The sequence below is a fragment of the Coptis chinensis genome, chromosome 5, assembly GCF_015680905.1.
Source record: "Coptis chinensis isolate HL-2020 chromosome 5, ASM1568090v1, whole genome shotgun sequence".
In the NCBI taxonomy this organism is placed as follows: Eukaryota; Viridiplantae; Streptophyta; class Magnoliopsida; order Ranunculales; family Ranunculaceae; genus Coptis; species Coptis chinensis.
In genome coordinates this window covers 13384940-13404591 of record NC_141460.1, presented here as the reverse complement: position 1 = coordinate 13404591, position 19652 = coordinate 13384940, and the positions used below count along the sequence as shown (strand labels likewise).

At 37.0% G+C, this 19652-nt stretch overlaps 2 protein-coding genes and 1 pseudogene across 2 annotated transcripts; all 3 read right to left on the bottom strand.

Annotated features, from left to right (window-relative positions):
• Positions 1-893: 893 nt before the first annotated feature.
• LOC147496760 (chlorophyll a-b binding protein 7, chloroplastic) lies at positions 894-2584 on the bottom strand. The gene is made up of 5 exons (XM_086559651.1): positions 2478-2584; positions 2172-2360; positions 1867-1904; positions 1201-1715; positions 894-1116 (listed from the first exon to the last, which is right to left on the bottom strand). Exons 4-5 carry the CDS (start codon positions 1651-1653, stop codon positions 1099-1101), a joined length of 471 nt encoding a protein of 156 aa, XP_086415777.1. The 5' UTR covers positions 1654-1715; positions 1867-1904; positions 2172-2360; positions 2478-2584; the 3' UTR covers positions 894-1098.
• Positions 1695-8599, bottom strand: LOC147496759 (uncharacterized). The gene is made up of 12 exons (XM_086562658.1): positions 8355-8599; positions 8148-8263; positions 6296-6349; positions 6097-6121; positions 5696-5818; positions 4303-4469; positions 4141-4210; positions 3947-4045; positions 3549-3647; positions 2172-2398; positions 1867-1954; positions 1695-1715 (listed from the first exon to the last, which is right to left on the bottom strand). The coding sequence occupies exons 1-12, from the start codon at positions 8565-8567 to the stop codon at positions 1695-1697; spliced, it is 1302 nt and encodes a 433-aa protein (XP_086418784.1). The 5' UTR covers positions 8568-8599.
• A 3342-nt stretch (positions 8600-11941) lies between these two features.
• Positions 11942-12753, bottom strand: LOC147496758 (acyl-acyl carrier protein thioesterase TE3, chloroplastic-like; annotated as a pseudogene).
• Positions 12754-19652: the final 6899 nt, after the last annotated feature.

Genomic DNA, 19652 nt, shown 5'->3' with positions numbered 1-19652 from the left:
TAAATGTCCACTACACAAGGAAACGGAGAAGACCCCCAGCACGGAAAAGGAGAGATCTTCTGATGTAGCTCAAGGTGGGAGGGAGACTAACATAAATGCATCTGTTTTCACTATAAGAAAATCGAAAAAAAAATAAATTGTGACCTATGTTGGTAATGGCCATGGTGAATCTGATGGGACTAGATATTGAAGAATTAAAAACCAACTCCTCGAATCAGCTTCTAATTATCTCTACTGTTGTGCTCCAAAAACTATGGAGTACACCAATTCTATGCAATGTAAGGGTCAACCAAATATCAAACGTGGTAGAAGTAACAACCCACAACTTCGGTGTATGAAATCAACTAAGTAACTCCTAAACAAGTATGTAGTAAACAATATAAACTATTCACCAAAATAGTAAACCAATCACCAAATTAATAAGAGAGATGAAGATTTACGTGGTTTGTCTTGCGCCTAATCCACAACCAAAGAGAAGTTCCAATTGAAAGAAAATTAAATAGTGTTACACACTCACATTAGTTCAATAGAACTCTCAAATTCTCCTTTCTTATGGCCTCACAAATCTCATACAATAAACAACCAATTGTGTAGACAATTACCAATGAGTTGGGGCATGAACAAAACTCTCAATAGAGGCACCAAATCCCAAACCCTAGCAATCAATTTTGTCTCAATTTTCAATTTCTAACCCCTAACTTTGTTTACATAGTATAGCTGAAATTTCGGTGAGATACAAAATTTCAGTTCATTTTGGCATATGGCTGCCGCCACGCCAAAATATAGATATACCAAGATGCATATGCTAATTTAAAGAGCGAGAAACATAATGATTGTGTTGCCATGTCGTCGAGTTCATAGTGACCTAAAGGATACAAAAGACCAGCTCCAACTTTGCAACTAATATATATAAGAAACATGCAAGCTTCTGAAGGTATTTGTACACTACAGAAACACATATAAAACGTACAAGTTGAGATCCTACATGAACATCACATCCCTGTCGGAACTACATGGCTCTTAAATCACATCTCTCACATAAAATTTACAAAGAATTCCCCCCATTTGGATCTCAGTAACTTTTCCTCCATGCATTCTTCACTTTGGGGTAAAAGCCTGAAACAAAGAACAACACAAATCAGTTTCAAAGTAAAGAAGTCAAAAGAGTGTAAATCGCAAGAAAATATTGCATGCGCTTACTTGGAAAATGGTGGCATGGCCTGGGTCAGCAAGGTGAGCGAAGAGGTTGTCAATAGGACCTGTGCCAGTGTAGATGTGTTGGAACCATGCACCCATTACAGCCAACATAGCCAACCTCCCGTTCTTGATTTCCTTTAGCCTCAACTCCTTGATCTTCTCAGCAGAACCGGATCCAAAGCCCAATGGATCAAACCAAAGCCCTCCTGGGTATCCAACATCAGTACCGGTGAGTTTGTTGTTAGGGAAGATTGGATCGGTGTTCACGCAACCTGGCTTAATGATGTCCGCCCATCGTCTACCCTCGGCCCAGCCAATGAAAATCATCTCAACTATGAAAAGGGTGGTTGTGTCTGTGAAGTACTCTTGTTCCCCAGCACTGTACCAAGAAGGGGTGTTTAGAACGCCGAACTTTGTTAGTAATTCTGGAATGAAAATTCCAGCTGCACCTAGCATGGCCCATCTGCAGTGGACGAGCTCAGACTGTGCGTTCCATCTCAAGGTCTCTGGATCAGATCCTGTAACAGTCCAAAAAGTAATGATAAGCAGACATACTTTAGACCCACAAAACATTGGTATCTTGGGCTTTGTCCATTAAAGATACGAAACTCGGATAATCATCACTTGGGCGTTCATCAGATAGACAGATACTATCATTCTATGACTTACCAAGACCAAGTGGGTCAAATCCAAAGTCTCCTGGAAGGCTGCATTCATTAAAATCAAATTATACGTTAGCATGTGGAATTGTGCAAACCTGAATTTTTAAAAATTAAGCCTAGCTAATCTGGACTATTTTGATTTTCTAGACTTACTAAATGGTTAGTAACTTAGTATCGTATGGCTTAACTCGAAATATACTACCTTCAAACTCGCGCCCCAAGTTATACAGAAAAAAAATGTTTGCATGGGAAATTTCAAGAATGAAGAAAAGTACAAATCCACGCAGCTGAAGTACTAAATTACTAGTTAACCTGCCATCAAGCCATGGAGGAGGGGTGCTGCCTGGGAACCAAAGGGGTCGATCAGACTCCGCTGCTGCTGCGCGCACCGAAAGGGTACTTGGTCCTGCAGATGCTACAAACTTCGTTTGTTTAAGTTTTCTTCCAACAAGAAAAGAAGCCTTGGTTGCACCCAAATTAGATCCACCACTCTTCTGGGAACTGAAACCACATCCATGTTGAAACACGTAAATATTAAACTGTGATTGCATGTTAAAAAGTTAGCATATATATGTATCACTTCTTTCTACTGTGATTTTAAAGAAAATAATAACTTGCCTTGAAGACGAGATGGCTACTGCTGCAAGAGCGGAGGAAGCACAGAGAGGCCATTCTAGCAAATTTTGTTTGCTTGGAAAGTGTTTGATTGGAATCTAGATTCTAGAAGCTATGGCACTTGTTAATGTACACAAGCGCATTATCTTAAAGGATAGCAGGAGGGTTTTCTTATTGGGTAGAGCATTGCCACTTGGCACACAGAATCTAGTGTCAGCATCTTCACCTATAGATTTTTGCTGAGTTGGATACAAGTAGAAAGCTGGTGGCTGTCAATTGTTGGGAGTGCCTGTGGCCTATGTTTCGAAATGGGTTTGTGCTCAGCAGCTCAGGTGTGTAAAAAAACTTTGGTGGTCTTCCGTGCTGTATACTGTATAACTGTAATTTGCTGGGAGATTTGGCAAAATTTTACGAAACTCAAAACCGGACCGAATCCCAGTCCTTTAAGAACATCCCAAACCCTTAAAAGCCCCGTCCCATAAAAAATTGGGTAAATTCATCAACAACAAGAGTATCCGCCTATCCCTGTCATTGCAATTGACTTCTTATATTGGGTCAACAAAGAATGTCCAGCTCCACCAAAAAGGAAGAACCATCTTGTTCAACATCCCAGCTATGTTCACTGTCTAAAAATCCTGAATATTCGTTGGCAAGACCTGGAAATTTCTGTTAATATTTTCCCTACGCCTTGTTTGTCTAGTGAAAACTCTAAATAAAACACATTTCCATCGTAAGCAACAAAAGTCATCTATTTATTTATTCAGTAAGCATAATGGTAAATTGGCTAACTATGCATGTTTTGTCTAATCATATCTCCATCCAAACAAGAACATCTCAAAATGAGGATTTTCCGCTGACTAGGTGAAGAAACAAGTACACATCAAGAAACATAATTTGTTTACTAAGTTTATTCCAAACACATATTACAAGGGTACACAAGATTTTCTTTACCTTTTTTTCCTTTCTCTTTGTACAAAAGATTATAGGCCACAAAATGGAAGTTCAGGACCCTTCCCTGGATCAGCCCATGTATACTTGTTAAATCAACAACACACAAAATCCTAAAAGCTATACTGAGCCTAAGCAGCATGAGTTCTTAAAGTCTCTAGCGTCTCTTTGTAAACCAAGAGAGTCTTCATTGTCTTTTACTACCATCCAGTCTTGCTTTGGTCCCTGCAATGAGAAACACAAGAACAATAATCCTCAAGATGAAGATGGTAGTTTTCACGTAAATCTCGCAAATTGAGTAAATACAACTCCAATCCCATTACATTCCTTGGTTTTAAAAAATTAAAAGTGACCAAGCTATTCGTTGAGCCATAACCACACCCTGACATTCCTGGAGATCAGTGACAATCTCTCACTGTTGACAGGTCAAAGATCTCAAGAAAACCAGTGCTAGAGAAGATCCCAATCACAAGGAATTACAGTGAGCATGTGAACACACACTACATATTAGTATTAACTTGTACCTTTCCTTGTCGGAGGATTGTTGGAGGGTCTCTAGTTGTATCAACTACTGTGGACGGCTCAGAAACTCTAACACCACCATCCACAACAAAATCAAGACCCTAAAGAATAGTGAGTACAGAAAATTAGAAGACGAAAACCAATTACTATATCTCACAACAGGCTTTAAGCAGAATTTATGAGAGAAGACTCATACTTCTGGTTCGTAAATATCAGCTATTAAAACCGGGTCAATCATCCAATCATCTTCATTTGGCCACTTTGCACTAAGAAAAAGAAAACATATAAGAGTTCAAACCAACAAATCTACTCGCTTAGATGTGACATTTGAGAAAAATAGAACAAACTCCCCACCAACCTTGTAGATATTAAAGGAGCTTCCAACTTATTTAGTATTGCTTGACAAATAGCATCATTTGGCATCCGAACTCCCACATTCTTCCTTGTTGTATATTTAGCAGTTGTAGTTCCATACCTTGAACACTGTTTTGGCAGATTTTTGCTTGCAGGCAAGATGAAGGTGTACTATTTCAAAAAAAAAATTTATGTCAGATGTTCATACTTCATAGATTCTACCACGGAGTTCAGAGGAAATCTAAGGCAACATTTGCTTCAAACAGAGCAGAAGTTGAGACCGTACAACTAGAATAGAACAGAAACAGGCAAACAATGGTGCCAGGTGTTCAGACTCCTCAAAAGTCACATATGCTGAGCAGAACTTTCTTTACAAGACCAGAGAGGAAATTTACTCTACTCACATCCAATTTCAGCCTCAACATTTTCAACGGGGAATCTATGTAGTGGTTACTAGCTTAGGGTGTGCTCCTATCCCAATTATTTAGATCTAATATTAATATTCTGTTGCACGATTTCTGAAATTTTCTTGTTTGGATCTCGGCTACATTTTTTAGGATGAGTGTTTGAATAACAATATGCTTTCCCCAATATAAACCAGATACATGTTCAAAAAGGAGTAGTACTAACTACCAAGTGACAGCCACTGTACCTTTCAAGGTGACAGCCAGATGCACAACGTTAATTTGTGCATCAAGATCCGCAACATTTTGATACAACTTCAAGATTTGCCTTGTTGTGCATCTCGATGCGCAAACAAATGTGCATTGGGCTGTCACCTTTTGTTAATAGAATTAACCACAATCTTTTCCTTTTTAAAAAGAAATCAGCACTAGATAACCTTATAACATCTCGGTATCATGCTCGAAACCCCTCTGCTCAGTTTGGTTTTCAACTCAAAGGGGGTAAGGACACTCAAAGATCATCTCTTCAATAAAGATTATCCACGGACCCCTACACTAAAACAGTCGCTTGGGAGGATCACATTTTTTGTTCGAAAAGGTGGAGGTGGGCAGATGCCAAGAGGAGTGAAGAATCCATAATTAAGCACCATAAAATGTTCTGAAAAAACAACGCAAAATCTTTCAAATATGGACAGAAAGGCCAAGATAATCCATCAAATTATGCGATAAACGCACTGCTACAAGCCTACAACTACAACATCAAGTGAATTGACACTAAACATGTAATAGAAGGGTGTTAAGAATATTCCACCCATTTCTAGGTGTGTTGCACACGAACCTATGTTCTATCCCCCAGCCACCTCTATATTCATAAAATTTTCTCTCTCCACAAGCTTGGGCTTATGGAGATATTGCCAATTTGACAAAGAGAAGCCCAAATGTTTTCACTAATACGAAGACAAGTACATAAAGGATTAACATAATTTTTCTTACAGGGCCAGGCAAGCAGTGCTTAACCACTCGGAAGATGTTTGTTTGACCTTGACCAGTACCACGTGGAAACCCCAAGGTGTAGGTATCTATCTCCCGAAACGACTGACATAAGACAGAAAGGGGCTGCATAAAGGACAAATAAACATAAGCAAAAGTTAGAATAACGGGCCTGGGTATGTATCCCTGAGTCGCAAGATTTCCCAAGTAGCGACACGGGCCGCCTTTGGCAATGCCTTTGACAGACCTGCAACATTTTTCACTAAAAATTGCAGCCTTGGCCTCGCCTTTGAAAACAAAGATGTATCCAAGCATCATCTCTTCTCTAGAAAATCTAATCTCATATGGAAAAGCTTCTCCTTAACGACTTGAAAGTTAGATACGTAACCAGTATTATTTCTTGCCTTTGAATTTCCAATATCTTTGATTCTGCAAACACAAAGCATAGTAACTCTACATCACAAATGGAGCATAGCATAAGGCAGGGAAAAAAACAACTTCCTAAAGTTCCAGTTAGAGATGCTAAGCAACCTTAGTAAATTCCAAGCTAATCACAATATGATGAAAAATTATAGTAGGTGCAAGAAGCTAATACCAGTTTACCTGCGGAGACGTTCAATGGCTGAATGATTCCTCAGGTCACAAACAATTGCATACCTGTTTGTCGCTTTCACAAACAACCAAACAAGGAATTAGAAATGTTAAATAATAACAATACATTCTGTTTTGTTTTTGTTTGAAAGCACTCCTGAATCCGAATATTTTAAATTTTTTGAGGGCATATTCTTCAAGCAACCACTGAATGACACAAAAGGAATGAGGGAAGAGTTTCTAAATATGATAACATGACCATAACATGATCTTTCTTTCTTTTTTGCTCGGTAAATTGAAGTATTTCATTAAACCGAAAGAAAAAGTAGGTCCAGAAGACCTACAAGAGTACAAGTACAAGAGAAAGAAAAAAATCAAAAACTAAAATACAGCCACAAATGCGAAAACTCCCCATACGTCCCAATTAAGAATCCCTAAACTATATATCTTCTCATCAAGACACAAAATGCTCAAAATGAATGCTTTGAAAGTCCAAGACATATGAACACCCTTATCCAGTGACAAAGAAGACCCTTTATAGCTATAACGACCCTCTGAATTCCAATGCTTCACCCTCTAATGCGTTCTATTACGTCCCAATCATAAATCTCCCACATAATTGCAAACAGTATCATAGTCCAAATTTGCCGACTCCTAGAGGAAAATGGCCATGTATGGCAACGATTAAGGAGATCCACCCTATTAGGAGTTGCCAAAGAGAACCCGGATTTACTATAGAAATAATACGAAACTCGCCAAGAAAAACGGTAACTCAATATTTTTTTTTTAATCGGTTAAAAGTATAATTTTATTAATATAATTTAAGATAGATACATAATCCTCCATTACACACATATAGAAAAAGAAAAAAAATGAAAAAACATAAAGTGACAAGTCTCTTAGCCCGATCATCTCATTATGGACTCCCATCGAAACATAAAGGGCAACTCAATATTACAGAGTCCTCACTTCTAAAATACAAAGGACATGCATTTTTAATCTAACCACTTAAGTTCCATATTCTAAGATTGTTAGTTGTAAGAATCCGCTCAAGAGCTGCACATAAACACACACACAAACAGAAACAAAACCAAACATAAAAAAATTAAAAAAAAAAAAATCAGAAAACAAATCTGTTAGGAACTCGTGAACTCCTAATTCTGAGACCCGGAAAGCATGGGATGGGGACAACACAGCTAGTAGGTGGGAACCAAGAACAAAGGGTGAAATAAAGAGAATTGGTAGAGACAAAATCATTCTTAATGAAGTGCCACACCAACAAATCAGGGTTAGATTTAGGCCAACACATATAAATATAACCATAAGAGAAGCTACTTCCTCGGTGATTCATTAGATATAACCATGTATTCAGAAATGGCATTTCAGTTCTGACATGTGAAACACTGTTCCATTCTATTTCCAACCAAGGATCCACCCAATACAAAATCTTGTCACCCACGCATTGTTTATATCTAATACCCCTCTTATAGACGCAAATAACAACGTCCGTCATAGCCCTCCAAATCCAACCCCGGACGACACACACACAACCATAATACGAACAGGACCGCTCTCCCAGCCAAAAAGGGAACTCCCATCGCGCGACATAATCACTCTCCTCCACAAACTCTCCCTTTCAAGACAAGAAGTCCATAACCACATACTCAACAATGGCACATTAAAGGTTTGGGTTTTCCTAATCCCTAAACCTCCATCCCTCTTGGGAAGTGAAACTAAATCTATGATCGTCCCACAAAAAGTTCCTAATGATTGAAGGAAAAAAAGGGACAACTAAAACATTCAACCACAAACAACATGGCTAATCACTTAACATTAAAATGAGAGAGAAACCATACACACTTACACAGTGTCAGTAGGAACAACGCCCACAGCACCTTGTTTCAACAGCTCAATAACCGGTTCCAACTTCCACGTGTCACTCCCACTTGGATCAGCTTCCACGTACACAAACCCATCATCCTTAAGTTTTCAGACCCATCAATCATTAATATCTTCTTTCAAGTAAATAAATATGTAAATACAATAATAATAATAATACGTCTCGTGTCACCTTATTGAAGCGTGGGCCGGCGTATTTGAGACGCTTAGGGTTTCGTTTCACTGCAGCCGTACACACTTTAAGTCTGGTGAGTGGTAAATGATGGGTGTTAAAATTGTTGTTTGAGAAATTTACGGTGCAGATAGAACGCCGGAAAGAGAGCGATGATTCAGTGGTTCCCAAACTACTAATTCCACCTACAAAACCGATGCTTTTCAACGCCATTTTTTAGCTTCTCATTTTTCTTGTCCTTTATATACTTTGGGCTGAGATTGAGAAAATGGGCTTTATTTTGGGCCTTAAACCCACGGTTACGCCATCTGTACTCATTTGGCAACCAAGTAAACGGAAATTGGAATCCAAATTGTTACTGTTCAAGTCATCTTTTGTTTCCTCTTCTTAGTTCTTATTCTCACTCAGTACGTGTTCTACTTGTTTGTATATTATTTTTGTTCATTGAAAAAGAGTAAGTGATTTTTGCAAGATGAAACAAAGTTCCAAAACGTTGAATGAGTTAGGAAACAACAGTTATGTTCTACGCAATGTTTCATTGGATGGAATTGATGCTGTACAATGGGAACCTTCGGCAGTATTTAATTCCTTCTTACCCGGTTGTGAGGAGAGCGGGAATCCTGAAGCCTTACACTTCTGTAATAATCAACGCGAATTTGGTCTCAAGTTCTTAGAAAGAGCCACAAAACTTGGACACGAAGAAACCACCTACGTTTTGGGTATTATATTGTTGTGCAACAAGGATGAATCGAAAGAGCGGGGTATGGAATTGCAAAATATGGTCGAGAAGAGAAAGAGGGCAAGGAATAATATTGGGTTATCAGAATCGCGAAATAAGTGTACGGAAAATTTGGTTGAACAACCTTGTTTGTCCAGAGGAGGCCTTATGCTCGACCTCATGCAACAATAAGAAAAGGAAGATAGCTCAACGGTTGGATCTAAGCGACCAAGACGAACAAGTGTTTGATTGTAAAGCTTGCTATATGTAGTTTCAGAAGAGTACTACGTTTATTGTAATGATACGAATATACGATCTTGTTATTCACTCAATATTTGTTAATCTAATGAAATAATGTTTATATACAAATCATAAGATCCTTGTTGTTTCATGTCCTTGAGTATGTAATGTAATTTATACATGTGATGTTATCTGCACTTTCGAGTTTTCAATGTTACAAAAGCAATTTTGTCAATAGTGTTAAACTCTTAATGGATCATCAGTAGTAAAAACCTCTAGCAGATCATGCAGTAGTAGTAAGTCACTACCTTCTATATTTCTAGCCTAGCAGGTGTCGTGGAAAATTGGCATGGGATTGATAATTTTATTCACAACCAATAGAAATGGCATTTAGAGATTGGTTATAAACACCCCACGGTATAGAAGAACATATTGGAGTTTTAAACAAGCAAATTGAGGGAGATGACATTACTTGTTCTGCAGCATGGGCCTTCAGGCCATCAATCCAACACCATCAGTAAATTGCTTTTCAGTTTTCATGCATGTAGAAAATGCGCTTTGGAAAAACCAATAATAAATCAGAGATACTAAGAGCGACCTTTTTTAGGGATTAATCCAAAAGAAAAACAACCAAAGTTTGAAATATTCAAATTAATCTTGCTGCTTCTGAGCAATATCAATATTTTATGCTGTTTTCTTCAAGACCCAAAATATCGAATTCGGTGAATATTTCGATATACCCAAAACCGATATATATCATATATATCAAAAATATCGGAGATATCTATTTTTTTGTTGACCAGTCAAAATTTTATTTTGTATGTCGATATATCATAAATATCACCAATTATATCAGAAATATCATCAATATATCAGTCAAAGTCAACAATATTTGGTCAAAATTAACAATATCGGTCAAAGTTAACAATTTATATTGGATATATCGTATATATCAATCGATATATTGTTATATCGGAAATTGCAATATATATCGGAAAAAAAATTCAATATTCGGTTGAAATATATCCATATCAGTGAACCAAAAAAACGATATATATTGGCTATATATCGGATATATAGGCGATATTTTGGGCCTTGGTTTTCTTCGTGTTTTTTCCCCCCCGAAGTAAGTTGGGTTGGGCAGACCACCACCTATCTATTGATCACATCTTTATATATATACTAGTCATTTGGCCCGACCTATGGCCGGACTTGCTACATAGATAGTTAATGACTCAAAAGCCTAAAGTCTATTTGAATAAATAATATATGTATATTGATAGCTAATGATTCATTGCATATTTTGTTTGAAGGGTTTATATTTTTCTAATTTTTTTTGAAGGGTTTTGGCAAAAAGTTTTATTTCTAGGTTTACAAACTCCCTTTTAGTAGGGAGTAATTGTAGGACATCGCTTATACATGGCAAAAACATGATCCTTGAGCACTGACTTGGTCTCACCCGGTTTCTAGCACATAGCATAAACAATGTGTAAAAATAAAATTTGCAAGAAAAAGATTGATAGTTCAAAATTTTGTAGGAGCACGTTTAATGTTGTGTAGTAGAAAAAGAGACAATATAGTGATATTCTAATCCCAACTCGATATGTTAATCTATAGTCGATATCAAAGAAAAGTGAAGAATACTTAAGTAAATTTTGATTCCAAATTAGATGTAAATTGGAGATTAGGATTTTGTTGGCGGGCTGCTACATTGATAGCTACCCAATTCAATAGTCGAAGTCTACTTGAATATCTAATATATGTACATTCTTAGCTACTGAAAGTCAAAAGCCAATATTCAAAAGAAATTGAACATTTATATCCCTAAATGAATTTCTCTAAGATCAGTAAGAACTTAAATGTTGTATCCAACAATCAAGTATGGTTATGTTCAATTTATACAGGCGCCTTGCTAAGTACCAACTCTAGGACTCCTCACTGAACCTCACCACCACCCCTTACTCGAGGAGGCGCATTACACTTCCAACTTCTTGGTTGGTAACCCAATCGTTTGTCAGATTAGTGTGTCCAAAATGCATCCTTGAGAGAAATTAAATACTATTGTCTACAATCCAAAATACTTTCGACTAATTTTAAAACAGAAGTTCCCTGACATTAAGAACAACATTTATACAACTGATGAATTTCGTATGTTCTCGTTCAAGGTTCGACCTTGTTCAAGGGCATATTCTCATGACTGGACGGAGTGTCCTTTTGTTCACCCGGGTGAAAATGCTAGAAGAAGAGACCCAAGGAAGTTTCACTTCAGTTGTGTTCCTTGACCGAGTTCCGGAAGGGAGCGCAAGAGGGTGATTTATGTGAATATGTTCATGGAGTTTTTGAGTGTTGGCTTCACCGCACAAGATTAGACACACCCTCTGCAAGTATGGTGCGGGCTGCATGCTAAGAGTGTTGCTTTGCACCTAACCGAAGAGATTCGTCCTCACTATGTGTCCACAGCTCCAATCGTTCCTTCTCCCCATTCAAATTTGCATCTTCGCTATGGAAATGGCTGCGCCTTTGAAGCCCATCGGCTTCCGTCCTCGGCTTCGTCATGTCACCTAATCCTTTCACGCCATCGATGTTCCGTTAGCCAATGGCATTTCACAAAACTTCAACATCACAGTCTTTACTTGGGGTAAGTAACAGTAGAGATATAGCTCCCACGGATATAGATACACATCAGCCCTTCATTACGAAGATACTGAACAACCTTTGATTGTAACTTTGGAGGAATGCGAACAGGCCGGTAGTTTTTGTCAAGGCAGATTGTTGTTGCCTTAGCTTCCATAATGGGCTTAAAGAAACAAAGAAACAGAGTGATCTGTGTGTCTTCAAGTCATTCGACATGTAAGGAAAAGTTCATATATTGAAGCACCTCTTGATTTGGTAGCTTGAAAACTGCATGTTCAAAGAATATCCTAGCAGCTGAGGATCCCGAGATCCTCACCTTCACTACAAATCTATCACCACTCTGGTAGAGCACAAAACAATGTCAGAGAGACAGTTAGCATCAGTAATTACGATGCTAACAAAGATGGTATGATGTCTAAAGCATTACTCTTAAGGGTCCAAGAAACTTGGTGACATTTCGATAATGCCAAAGTTTCGCCATTACGGGCAATTCCATCTCGCTACTGATGCCCATCCTTTCAAACAGCTCATGACGTGACGATCAACATCTTGAACAAACTATCATTACACGATGAGAAGGCCAAATGAGCTCAGTGACTGTTAAATTACATCCGATGTCAGTAGTCTCTGAACCATCTGATCACCCAAAGATCGGGAATGTTAAAATTAGTCCAAAGCATTAAAATATCTGTCAAGTAGAAACTTACCATGTTGGCAATAACTTGCATAAACAGCATTGTTTACAACTCCATACTGATCTAGATCATAATCTCTGACCTTAAGTTCAACTTCAAAAAAACCAATCATTCTGTAATGTAGGAAACGAAAGGTGTCACACAATGTGAGATGATCATAATTTTAAATCCAAATTTCAGAATAATATAAAAATTAAATATGTGAGATGTGATTGGTTACCCTTTCCCTCCTTAACCTACAATGACTTGTCATATAAAAAAAATTAACAATTGGTAACACCAATAGAAAATTCACAAACCGGATATAACGCGTGCAAAAACAACTTGTTGGAAATATGACCAAATTTGTACCTAACTGAATTTGGAAATATCAATAGCTTCCACTTCCATGAGCATAAGTGAAAAGACAAATAGTAGACAGATGAGAGAATCTGTCGATGCTTATCCAATTTGCAGAATACTTAAAGGTTAAATCTGAGCTTTACTCTTTTTTTTATTATTAAATTATTAATGCAATACCAACACACCTAAAAATTTGTGACATGTTCTGAGTGTGGGGATGTGAGATGGAAAAAATTTTACCTTTGCAAATTACCAAAAAGGTTTTGTTACAAATACATTAACACAAAAGATAATAGCAATAAAAGTTTATAACAAAATAGTTTTTACATTTGCAAGCCAAAATGTACAACACACCTGAGTCTGCAAAATCGATATGATGTCGAGGTGGTATAAATCAGACTTGAGTGTCTATTTCACTGGACTCAATGTTGCCATCTATATATTCATATCAACAAACACAAATCCTTGTTAATACCCAAAGCCAAATCTCTTCTACATCATTGAAACTGGAAAACACAAAACAAAACAACTTATTAACAAATTTACCTTATCAATTCGTTCTTGGTCTTCAGGAGAAGCATCAGCACCACCATCAATACCCTAAACCCATAATAAAATTATCACAACAAATACAACTGCAGCAAACTGATTTACATTTTAATAATAAAAGCTCTAATTATTGTAGGCCGATTGATGAATCCAATTATATATATTGTGAAGTTGTGATTAATATGAAATAGAAGCCATGTACCCCTATTAGTTTTTAAACATTATGAGTCTCCCTTATATAATTTATCAAAGGGCTAGATTGTCAGGCCATGTCAAAGGTTCCAGTTATTATGCTGCTTAATGATTTCAAAAGTATTTCTTATAGATAGAACTACGTGAACCATAGAAAGGATGATGGGGATTTGTCTTAGCAAGTAGCAGTCCCGTTTCGAGCTCTCTCAGGGTGCCCACGTCAGTTTTTTACTCACGACAATTTAGGATATATATATATATATATATATAAGTTAAACCCCAACTCCCAATAAAAACCCACGGTTAAAAAAAGATGTTCTTTCTGCTTTCTCTAAACCCCCAACAAAAAAACCAAGGATGAAAAACTGAATAATTGATTTCTATCTCTCGCTAACACTATGCGTAGCTAGCACATCTTCTGCTATCTTCTTCCTTGATCTCCAACATGAGTTTGGCAATTAAAACTGGTTTTTCTCTCATCGTCAATCTTTTTAAAGATTTTTTGGTTAAATCATATTTCAATATTAAATTGTTAGGTTTTGTTCGCGATAAACTTGAGACATATCATACCGGTTTCAATGGGTCATATCCATTGCCTAATGAATGGGTCATATCATCACCATCGAATTTATTGAGCCTTCAATGCCTTTCAATATTCCCAATCTAACACGCATTTAATTCTACTTATATGGGAATTAACATATTTATATTCAACCCACCATTTCAATCTGTATGGCCAACATATACCTCAACTATTCAACCAAGTGATCACCTGTGCCAACATCGGTTTCCTCTCTATATTCATGGAAATCTACGGCAATTGAACACTACTAAGTTTCATTAATAATGATGAAAAGAGCTCCCAAAATCACCTCGGCATGAAATATATGAACTGATCCTCAAAATAGTCGACGTCACGCAAAATATTATACAGCTTCACCGGCGGACCCATATTTTCCTCCGAGTCAAGAGTTGCCATGGGCATGCACCCTATTAATCCCTCGCCTTCTTCAACTCTTCTCTACCAATGTATTGCATCACTACACCGTCATGAAGGAAATATTTTCTCCATTGCAAAATGGCGACTAAATCTAACTGGTTGCACATTTTCATGAGACAACATTAAAACTTCTTAGGAAATAACCTATTGAACTATTAGAAGACCTGGAAAAGTTAGGTGATACATGATTGTTACAATGAGAATAAAAAGACCTATGTCAGATATATCATGTCAAGAATGATTGTGGTATGGAATAACTTTCCATTCAATTTTCCACATAAACATGTTAACAAACCAAGGCAAAAAGTTTGGAATAGATGATAAATTTTAATTTATTTTCTAGGACAGAGGATGATTACCACTTTTTCATTATACATTTTCTGCATATCCAACATTGCCTATGTTGCATCCTCACGGGTTTCTAAGCTAAGGCAATAAAGATAACAAGTATGATTTGCATTTTCTATGCGAAAACTAAAGCAAGCAAAATACGGGGATGGAATGAGAACACTCATGTTAGAGCTCGATGTATGATTTTTTTTATTTTATCTTTTTTCAGTAGAAATCAGAGAATGAGTATGATTGCTAAACAAGAAAAGAATGGAAAGGGTATAAAGTATAAATCAGTGAATCCGCAGAATAAGTCTGGAGGATTTTACTCTATCTCACTTTTATTTGATAAACTAGGCTTAAACGAGAAACTCCCAGTTACCTTTGTTTTTGTGCAATATGAGCGTGAGGTATCTTCCGGACACATTGGATAAGTGTGAGTAAAATCAACAAATTCAACCAACTCTAAGCGGTGTCCGACATTCTTCTCTATCGCTTAAACATTGTGAAATCCTTAGATTTCTCATATGAAAAGGACGTAAGACACTCTAGGGACTAAGACTATACAAAGGTGGGGTTATTTGAAAAAAATACCAAATGAGTTTTTAACTATCCGGTGTTAAACTTTTATTTGTTATTCACTGAAAAAATGTCAAACAAAGTCATGGATAATGGATTTCTCTTCACCGGACAAAACTATACTATGTTGAACATGCCCACAATATTGAAGAAGAACATTTTTTAGACTACAGAACGCAAAGGAACATAAGAGTCGTTCATCATACTTCGTCTTTTAGATGCCAAAAGCTTACTCTCAGATGAATCCCAAAATTTCAAGTTAAAGTCATCCCCACCTTTATTTGATACTCTTGGTATCAACTTATATCGCACAAATGCTAGCAGAAAAAAGGGACAGAGGCTAGCAAAACGTTCTGGAAGGTTGAAAAGCATAACCAGGAAAGAAATAAATATAAAAAAAAAATTAGGGAACGTTTTAACTATATCCGTCTTCCATACTTTACTTTCAGAATTAAAATATACAACCAAAAAAGACAAGGAACCTCAATGGCAATAAGTCGATAACTCTAAAACATTTAATTATCCTCCGTTGATCATATACTTTCACAGTTACAATCTACAATAGTGGTTTTTTTTCTCAAGTCCAAGTCGCAGGAATTGAATCATCGACTACTTATCTTGAATCAAATACTACTTAAATGAAATCATGACCAATGTATATTCTCCCCGATGACCAATTTCCCAAAAGGTCGATGAATCGGCAAGGAGCTTGGGGCCGCATTGGTGTATGTCACTATAGAGGATTTTCTCAAGTCCAAGTCGCGAGGAATTGAATACTAACGCTTATGCGAATCAAATACTACTTAAATGAAATCATGACCAATGTATATTCTCTGACAGACCAATTTGGTGCGTCGATGAATCCGCCGAGGAGCTTGGGGCGGCATTGGTGTATGTCACTATAGAGGATTTTCTCAAGTCCAAGTCGCAAGAATTGAATCGACTGCTTATCGCGAATCCAATACTACTTAAATGAATCATGACCAACGATATTCTCCCGACGGACCAATTTCAGGTCGCCGATGAATCGGGAGAAAATATCGAAATCAATAATTTTCATCTCCCGTTTCCAAGATGGAAGTAAGTTCTCTTCAAATTCCCATTAGCTCTCTTTACTCACCGAGATATTTGTTTCATATACTTTCCCATGTTCTACGCGATGCGGCAAGGGTTTACTAGGCTCAACTCAACTCACAAAGAACATCGTACCTATTGATTAGTTATAAAGGGTGATGGGTGTATTTCACGGGCCCAATTTGTGGAGCTGGATCCTACTTCAAGAAGCATCTTGACTTTGGATTCATTATTGTAATCGAACTTCACTGCCTGAGTAAGATATCCTGAACTAGCAAGGAAGTATACGGTCTAAAAGAATCCTATTTATACTTAACTTCCTAAACAAACATATCTAATAAGAATCCTATTAATACTAAACTTCTAATAACATAATAAAACCTAAACAAACCTATATATAAAAAAAAAAAAAAAACCCACGATCCTCCTAACACAAAACAAAAAACAAAGGTAAACTTTCAGTTTTTTCTTTTAGTCTAATTTACATTAGTTTTACATATATAACTGAGTTTTTTTTCTTTTTTTCATTGCACGCAATAGAAGATATTCAATCAAGGCTTCAGAAAAAGTTAACAAAATCGATAAGGTAAACAATTTCTTTTCAAGTATTTCTTTTTATGATTCAACTGATGATAATATTAAAGTTTAAACACATGAGATATTAGCATTTTTTAATTCAAAATTATATTGAACTATATTAAACTTAAGACCTGTATTAGTGTAACAACCACTCACTATTAACTGTTCGCGTGGGGACGGATCTCCTGAGATTGATCCTTCACTCATGGACGAATTCGATACTCAAAGAAAGATGTTCCGGTATGTCACATGAGCCCCCCTCTTAAGGAAGTAAAGTTCCCAACACCTATGAATATAAGCCAGGGAGGACCGCATTTGATGGGCTTAGTGCTCTTAGCTAGACTAGACTTCTGTAGTTCTTTCTGCGTCCATCGGTACAGCTTCTTAGTCATCTCTGGATTTCATGTTACCATGAGCAGGACCGATCACTACGCTTAGAGTATAGGCGCCACAGGCTGAAAGAGTAATCACTTTCTTTTTCAGCTATCCTTACCTAAAGGCACCGGCCGATAGGGTAAATCATACTTATATTAGGAGTCTCAGAACCAAAGAGATTTAGAGGCATAACTAGGCGGGCCTCCGATTCTATTATACGGGATTCAATCCAGAAGGAGGAGATACTATGAAGCTCATTAATTAGAGTTTTGATTAAAAAGTAAGCTTCTCAATATTGTGAAATCAGTGGGACTGTGGGATAGACAAGTCTCGAGTTGAAGCTATTGAGTTAATCAATCCAACACGACAATTTTTGATGAAATTATATGAAATATAAAAGCAGACCAAAGGAGAACATATCAACTTTCAAATCATCCATATGCTTAAAAATTAATTTCAAAGGGGAAAGGTGTGTGTGTGTATAAGGTACGGTATAGTATATATGTGTAAATAGAGTATAACAAAATGCATGTTTTTATATCAAAATTATGTAATGCTGGAACCAAGTTTAGTGGTATATATATACTTGCACTTATTCACTATAGCCCACTTTGACACACATTTGGTATCCTCCCACAAAGCCCTCTGAATAAAGAAAAGATCCATCAATAAAACAAAACCTAAAATTTACATCTTCTAAAAATACCAAATTACAATATGCCCCGACAATGGTGAGATCAGATATTTCTCGATAATATAAACTAATGTAATTTTTAAAATGCAGCTCATGGAGTATGAAACCAAACACAAAATTTCACTCAAGACAGCGTTGAGAGAAATTCTAATCAAGGAAAAATTCAGGGAGAACCAGTTTACATATCAAAGATTGAAAAACAACCCGATACTTCTGTGATGTCATAATAGATTTGCCGATAATGAGAGAAATCTTCAAAAATCGAATTATCCTATAAGGCAATTATTTCGGGGACGTATCAAACTAAGAAAGTGGACTCAGAAAATGCGGCTGCAGGAAACGCTTATCGCTTACTACAACGAGATATACAAATTTGAGATTTTAGGCGCCAACCATAAAGAAGTCATTACTAAACGTGAAAGTCGCATGAAGCAAATACTAGAGAAAACAACTTCATCAAGATATTGAAAACTTGAGAAAAGAAAATGCCTATTTGAAGTCAATAAATGAAGCATTGCTTATAGGAGGACCAAATTGGGATATGGACTACCTAAGCATCCCAAATAATTCATCGATTTGGATGAGGATTAACGTGAAGTGTTTTTTCGTCAATTCTATATTGGATGAGGATTACCGCGATGTTAGATCCATCAAATTTATGTTTTTATTTTTTCAATTTGAATTATCTATAGTTCATCATAACTTAATGAAATATTTATTTTAGGACATATCTGAGAATCGTTCAGAATTTTCTTTTGATAACATTAAGAACCTGTTTTGGCTTGAATCAACCTAAGGTCATCTCAAACAAAACCTTTTGCTCATCGGTGTTAGCCTACCCCATATGTATAACCCCTAAGTCGGTCTTTGCAATCATAGATACATAATTTCTTCATGAACCTAAGTCTTCCCTCGGTCTCATTAGAAAGCGGTCCGCTTATCTGGCTGTCTTTAAACCTTCCGACCTACGACCACGAGGTCTTGGGGTATCTACAAACCGAATCAACCTCTTTCCCTCTCTTCCACTTTCCTTTTTCGAATTGCCCCGCCCATAGATGGGTGTAATATCAGCTTCAGTTACCTCCCTTTACACCACGGGGCACTCCTATGATCAAAGTGAATATGCAACCATCGATATAAACACGGCCCGTGAGAACAAATGACCACATGAAGTAACAACCGGTTCCTAAGCCACATCTAAAACACACATTGCAATCAAAATTAGCCATTCCATTCCCTTGCTCCTTTCCATCCTGTCCTAAATCCTCAACCACAACGCCAAGGCTATCTTTTGGGG

Bases quoted from the DNA above. Each gene is read 5' to 3' on its own strand.
- LOC147496759 (XM_086562658.1), bottom strand. From the start codon at position 8,567: ATGGCGTTGAAAAGCATCGGTTTTGTAGGTGGAATTAGTAGTTTGGGA. The intron at 4,211-4,302 runs GTTGGTGGGGAG...TCTTTTTCTTAG, and splicing joins GCTCCTTTAATATCTACAAG to TGCAAAGTGGCCAAATGAAG. The intron at 4,046-4,140 runs GTATGAGTCTTC...ACTATTCTTTAG, and splicing joins CTGATATTTACGAACCAGAA to GGTCTTGATTTTGTTGTGGA.
- LOC147496760 (XM_086559651.1), bottom strand. From the start codon at position 1,653: ATGCTAGGTGCAGCTGGAATTTTCATTCCAGAATTACTAACAAAGTTC.